At 57.5% G+C, this 6,583-nt stretch overlaps 1 protein-coding gene across 4 annotated transcripts; it reads right to left on the reverse strand.

Annotated features, from left to right (window-relative positions):
* Positions 1–45: 45 nt before the first annotated feature.
* CD72 (CD72 molecule) lies at positions 46–4,944 on the reverse strand. 4 transcript variants are annotated; one of them, XM_080371460.1, is made up of 8 exons: positions 4,825–4,944; positions 4,692–4,734; positions 4,517–4,606; positions 4,205–4,294; positions 3,415–3,729; positions 3,020–3,168; positions 2,537–2,688; positions 46–1,580 (listed from the first exon to the last, which is right to left on the reverse strand). In XM_080371460.1, the coding sequence occupies exons 2-8, from the start codon at positions 4,729–4,731 to the stop codon at positions 1,445–1,447; spliced, it is 972 nt and encodes a 323-aa protein (XP_080227586.1). In that variant the 5' UTR covers positions 4,732–4,734; positions 4,825–4,944; the 3' UTR covers positions 46–1,444. The 4 variants fall into 4 exon arrangements, with proteins under 4 accessions (XP_080227586.1, XP_080227584.1, XP_080227585.1 ...); XM_080371458.1 differs by lacking the exon at positions 4,825–4,944 and having other exon boundaries at positions 46–576; positions 1,413–1,580; positions 4,692–4,823; XM_080371459.1 differs by lacking the exon at positions 4,825–4,944 and having other exon boundaries at positions 46–1,025; positions 1,413–1,580; positions 4,692–4,823.
* Positions 4,945–6,583: the final 1,639 nt, after the last annotated feature.

Consider the following 6,583-nt stretch of genomic DNA (forward strand, 5'->3'; position numbering starts at 1 on the left):
CTTGCGTCTGTGTTTGTGGTGGTACACAAGAAAGCAAAGCGCAGGCAAGCTGTGGTTCTTTATTGCTACAAAGGGGTTTCAGCCAGCGGACGAGATAGTGACACGTGCCACCTCCAAAAACTGGCTTTTAACACCCTTTCGCTCCTCAAGCAAGCTAATTCACATAGCAATTCATCAACTATATATGGCAGACAGGACAGTATAATAAACCCAGAGCATTTTCGCTTGGTTGAACACGACTTCCTCTGCTCTTGCCTGGCTACAGTGTTACAATCAGGGCTATTTTGCTTAATCTTCTCATACGCAGGTGTGTAGTAACTATTTTAAAGTCCTAATGACTTGTCTCGCAAAGCATCAGTCTAGCAAGTGCTAGAGTTGCTTTTGCAAGGCACTATCATACTGTACAATCCTAAAGGTCATTTCTCTACTTTCTAATTAGCAAAAAAAAAAATTTAAAAAAATCCAACCACCAGCACAGGCGCTAGCTGGTTCAGGCACAGCTTCTCTCCTTGGGTGCTGAGGCTTTGCTGACGCTGTTTCTTGCTGGGTCGTCTGGAAGCCATGGTCAAGCTGCAGCTGTAATGGGGCCAGGCAGAAAGTCCCTGCTGTGGGAAGGGGACCTAGCCAGGTGCAGGGCTGTGCTGTCCCCCACTCCCACATCCTGGCATGCCAGCACCACAGCTCGCTCTGTGCTGGGGATGTTGCATGGCTGCAGGGCTGAGCATCAGGGCTTGGTCCAATCTGGGGCTGGGCTCCCCATCGCACACCAGCCCATGTGCTCGGGAAGACCCAGCGTACTCCATGCAGGTGTGGGGCTGGGCTGTGGGTTTGTGACGCTCTGCTGAAGCACAGCAGCTTGGGGGGGAAATGGGCACTGCCAGCACCTCCCCCAGCCTGCGTGATGCCCAAGTGTCGTTGGGCATTGCTGGGAAGGACCTAGGCAGCCCCATGGGTAGTGGGTAGTGGGTTGCTCACATGGACGGGATGCAGCAAGGCTGAAGTGGAGGTGGTGCAGCCTACAGGTGCTGCAAGGGAAGGCAGAGGGTGAGGGTGAGGTGCTGCCCAGTCTCCACTGCATGCAGTGGGGTTGGGAAGACATCTTGCAAAGGGGTTTCCCTCATCTTGGTGCTTTGCTGCATCACATCTTAGGGGTGGGGGGCGGGGGTTAGGATTGTTGGGGGGGGGGGGGGGGGCAGTCTCTTGATCTACTGCAGACCAGGGGATCCCACAGCAGCAAAGGGATGCAGGCAGGCTCATCCCACACAGGAAGGTGCCTGCATCCTTCTGCCTTTCCAAGGGAGGAGATCAACATGCCCCATGCAGAGGTCTACACAGAGGCCCACTTTCCTCCATGCATGCCCTCCATGCCTTGCACACACTAGGCTGGGCAGAGTCTGGCACAGGACACTCACCGCAGTGGTGCTGCAGCCAGCAGCCATCACAGTCAGAAAGGGGAGCTTGGCCCTGCTGCCTTCTCGCAGATCCAAAGTTGCAGGTCATCAGGAGCAGCACACTGGGCAGGTTTGATGATCCCGTGGCTTATTATGGCACAGGATCCATTCGACTTTGACTGCCATGGCCTGGATGGGGAAACAACACATCAGGGAGCTGCTCGCATCCACCATCCCCAGCCAAGGCAGCTGTGGCTGCTGACAGCTGCCTCCTGTAGGCTTGCACAGGAGGTGTTGAATGCTGCAGTCAAAGGGGGGATGCCGCAGTCCTCCCCTCCTGTTTTCACAGTCTGAAGCCTCAGCCAGGACATCCCTGCCCTTCCTCGGGCAGGCTGAGAAACCCCTCTAAGGCTCTGCATTGCTTGTGACTCCCCTTAGCCTCCCCACTGCTTGAATCTCAGCCTTGCTGCTGGGGGATACTTCATCTCTGCAGCACCCAGCGGTGGGGATAGCCCTGTCCTCCCTGGGAGCACACGGGTGGCTGGAGGAACTGCCCTGGGCTGTGGGGACACTGGGGTGCAGCCCTCCACAGTGGGGGTGAGGGAGAAGCAGGCAGCGGGCAGGGACTGGGGACCCAGCAGCCAGACAGACAGGTCTGTTCCTCCCCACTGCTCCCAGACACTGCAAGAGGAAGCTGTGGTGAGCTGGGGAGGGGGTGCACATGACGGGGAGGGGGTGCACATGACGGGGAGGGGGTGCACATGACAGGGAGGAGCCCAGGACCCTCTTCAGGCGGGAAAGCTTGATTTCCCTTCAACGAGGGACCAGGGAGGCACAAGGGGGGATAAAACTATAGAACTGGTGCTCAAACACTTTGTCTAGAACCCGAATAAAACATGCAGTTTCTTTTGTCCCCTTTCGCTGCCTCCTGCTTGTGCATGCTTTGCACATGCCACCCCCCCCCCCCGCCCCCCCCGCCAAATCTTGCCTTTCCATTTGCACAGCCTCTAAGTATCTCATCACACCACTGCACCCACCTCCCCTCAGCCTCAGCTGACTTCTTGTTCTCTGTTGCCCAGTGCTTGCGCCTGGGACTGGGTACGCGAGGAGAAGGGGTTTCAGCAAGAGGCTGCGCCACTGGGTACCTTCGGTAAAGGGAGCCATCCACCCAGAACCAGGTGTCTGAGACCTCTTCGCCATATGGGTCCTCTTCCTCAAGCCACCCATAGTCATACCAGGGGAAGCTGCTTTTCTGCAGCCCGATCCAGTATGGGGTGACCGAGTTCTTCAGGAAGGTCTGGGGAAGGAAAAAAAGGGGCTTTTAGTGGCTTTTCCATGGTACCCATGTAGTGCGATGTTTGGAGGGGGTGGTCATATCCCCAAGGAACACCTTGGGCTGGAGCTCCTTGGGGCAGGACAGCTGAGCAGCCCTGGTGCCCTGTTCTATCTTTGGCAGCATCCAGTGGTGCCAGAGCCTCTCTGCCCCATGTCCACCACCTGCTCCAGAGATCAGCCTTGCACCCTCCAATGTTTCAGCAGGCCAGGGGACCCCAGGGCAGTGCTGGCCCACACAGGGACCCCAGGGCTGGATCCACCAGCTCCTGCCATCAGCTCCCTCAGTGCCCTACCGGCACAGTCCAGCGACTCCAGGATTTGGTGATCAGGAGTTGAGAATACTTCTTCTTGCACTCATCTCTGCTGTCCTCCCATGTCTTCTTCTCTGATGAGATGAAGAGGCACTTGCCCCTGTACAGCACCCAGCCTGAAGGGCAGCAATCTGGGGGCAGGGGCACAACTCAGGTGCTTGTTCAGCCACAGATGCCTTGAGGCAGGGACTGGGAGCAGCCCCAAATCTTCCCAGCAGACACCAGGCTCAGCCTCTGCCCCAGGCATAGTGTCAGCCTTTGGACCACCCGGTCCTGACCATGTGGCCAAAAAAGCCAGTGTTCCTGCCTTGGCACTGTACCTGCTGAGGGGTGCTAGTCTTCTGGGGCACCCCATCCCTGCTCCACCATCACCTTACCTATAGCTGTGCAAGAGCGCAAGGTGGCCACTGTGCTCTCGCTGATGTTGAGCTTCCCCTGCACCTCCTGCATCTCCTTCTCCATCTTCCCCAGGACACCCGTGAGTCGCATGATCTCAGCATTCAGGTTGCCCAGCTCCTGCCGGCTGCTGTTGCCCTCCTGCCACGCTCGCTGCAGCTCTGCCATGGCCCGCGCCAGCTCCAGCCGCATCTGCTCCAGGCTCTGCTCCCGTGCCCTCACCTCCTGCGAGAGGCGGCCCCGCTCGGCCGCGTGCTCCCGGGAGGCGTTCTGCAGGTTGTGGGTGACCTGCCAGTCTGGGGACAGCGGGGGTGAGCTGGGGCACAGCGATGGGACAGGCCGGGCAGGGCCACATGGGCTGACCCTGCTAGGGGGGTAGGATGACCCTTGCAAGGCACCATCCATCCATGCTGGATGGGAAAGACACAGCAGGGAATTGTGCTGTCAGGAACAGGCGGTGGCAGGGGGGAGCAGGGCAAGGCAGGACAGGATGGATGTAGGAGCAGACAGAGAAGGGTAGTGGCAGGAAAGGGTACAGCAACACAAGGCTGGGCAAGCCTGGGCAGGGCAGGGAGACACCCATGATGTGCAAGGGGTACAAGCCAGCTTGTACCAGACAGGGCAGAGGGATCCAGCTGCAAAGAGTGGGTATGGGCATACTCCATTCACCCCCACCACTCACCCAGGAACTCACCCTAGCCCATCTGCCTCCCTCTCACCACGATGCCCAACCATCCCCCACCTCAGAAGTGCCCAGCCCCCCCAACTCACAGCAAGTTCCCAGGGCCACAGTGGCCACCAGCAGCAACAGGCAGGTGACTGTCAGTCCCACAGGGAGGTACTGCCACCAGGACCAGCGCCCTGCAAGACACAACCAACCACAGGCATCACATAGTGAGTCAGGAAACCCCTGACAGCCCCTAGACCTCCTACCTTCAGGCAGCAGAGTGGCAGCATGATAGCGCAGGTGGCATGGTGTGGGCACTTTTTCTCTTCAAGAATGGGAAAGGGGTACCCTGAAACATGACCCACTACCCAAGCCAAGACCTCCCCAGGTTCCCTGGGCTCCAGCTAGGCACTCACCTCGGCTGGGCTGGGCCCTGTCCCCATCCTGCCCCACCGACAACGGCTGCATGTTCTCGTAGGGGCTCTCCGCATTATCCATGCCAAGGGCTGTTGGAGGAAGGGAGAGGAGGGCAGATGAGTCCACAAGGCAAGGCATGGTGGGGAAAGTGTAGGGGGTCCCAAGGGCTCTCACCTGCCTCCAATGCCTGGCTGGCCATGCTCCGGCCCCCCATCACCTTGGCAAACCTCAGGTCAGCATAAACCATGCTCTGGGCCATGTGGGCAAGCACTAGGCAAGCCCTGAGCCCTTCTGGCTCCCACCCTACCCTTGGGATGCCTTTCTGGGATGGTCCTGTTCCCTGGTAATTGCGCCGTCTCTTGGGAGTGCAGGGAAGAAGTGCAGTCAGAGTCTTCAGAAGCAGAAGTTTGCTCTGAGCTGTGGCAGATGGGACCAACGAGGCACAGCTGCAGGAACCAGCACCTTCTCATTGGTCCTTGCATCACTGCCCTGTCCCCTCCCACACCCCAAAAGTGCTCACAGTTCCCACGAGCACATGGCAGGTCCAGGGCAGCACTGCCTGAGGTCAGGGCAGTGGCAGAGCAGGGATGGACCCAAATCCCTGGGTCAGGGGAGAGCTGGGGGAGAGTAGGACCAGCCTGGATACAGGAGCACATCACCCTGGGGACAGCCCTGAGGGTGGCTGGAAGTCTTCACGGATGCAGATTTCCCCTCCTGGCCTCTGGGAATGGGTATTTCTCCATGATGTAGCTTGTGCTGCTCCCTTTCATCCTCTCCCTGATACCCTCCTAGAAGACCCCTGGCTTTGGCATCAGTCCAAAGCTCCCCAGAGGGTTACATAGGGCAGTGACACCTGCTTTGCCTTCCCTTCCCCAGACCACAACTCCAGGACTCACAGCATCTCCTCCCTCTGTCCCAACCTTCAGCCCCTCAGCGTCTCAGAGATCTCTACTGAACTGCATACAGAGACGCAGGTTTCAGAAAAGGCACTGAGTTTAGGGACCAGCTGGGCACATCTGGACAAAGCCAGTTCCTGGGACAGGACTGGAGGCATCCAGGGGTGCCAGTGGAGCACAGCATTGCAAGGCCACTCTCCACCACCTCTTCAAGAGCAGTGGAAGTTCTTTGCCACTGGATAAAGGCAAAAATCATGGCCAGCTCCAAAGGGGACAGTAAAGATGTTTGGAAAGCTAAAGGCTGAGCAGCTTCCACCCAGTCCCCAGGAAGAAGGTGGAGCACATCCTCCTGGGCATGTAGTGGTCCAGGTACAGGGAGGATATGGTGGTGGCTGGGGGGAGCCCAGTGGGATTTACCAAGTGCAAGTGGCACCTGCCTGACCTGCCCACCTGCTGCTGTGGGAGCAATGGGCTGGCGACCAGAGGAGAGCAATGGGGCCTATTTATCATGACCCTTCTAGGTCTGGGCCATAGTAGCCTGTGGTGTCCTTGCTGGCAGAACGGGGAGATGTGGCCGGGAGAAGGGGAGAGGAGCAAGAGCTCACACTGCAACGTGGAAACCCCTTCCAGGCACTAGGGGCTGCACTGCACAGCAATGATGGTCAAAACCCAAAGCAGAGTACTAAGAGGGGGAACCTCCATCCTGGATGGAGGCAGCACCAGAGACACCTGTTCCTACATGAAAGCCAGCCCTCCTCTCCCCTGCCTCAGAGAGCTGGGTCAATTCTCGGTAGTCTGAGCCCTGTAGACCTGTCCAGCACCCCAATACCAAGCTGCACTGTCCCACTGTGGCAATGTATTTGGAAGAAAAGGGACACCTGGCCTATCAAAAGTCGCTCTTGCTTTAGCAGCTTGATATGGTTAAATAAAGGCTTTATCTGCTCAGCAAGGCTGCAATGTTGTGTGAGAAAGACACCTGGAACAAAGAAAATGGGATCGTTGGCAGTTAAGCAGGCAGAAAAACAGGAGCTGAGCTGGGATCTGATGACTGCAAGAATGTCAACAATCTTAATGATGGGACTAACCGCTTGCATGCTTTTAACACATTAGTATCTGTATGGCAGCGTGTGAACAGTGTATGTAACCCATAGAATTAAGGTGTGATGTGTG

The sequence above is a fragment of the Falco punctatus genome, assembly GCF_963210335.1.
Source record: "Falco punctatus genome assembly, chromosome: Z".
In the NCBI taxonomy this organism is placed as follows: domain Eukaryota; kingdom Metazoa; phylum Chordata; class Aves; order Falconiformes; family Falconidae; genus Falco; species Falco punctatus.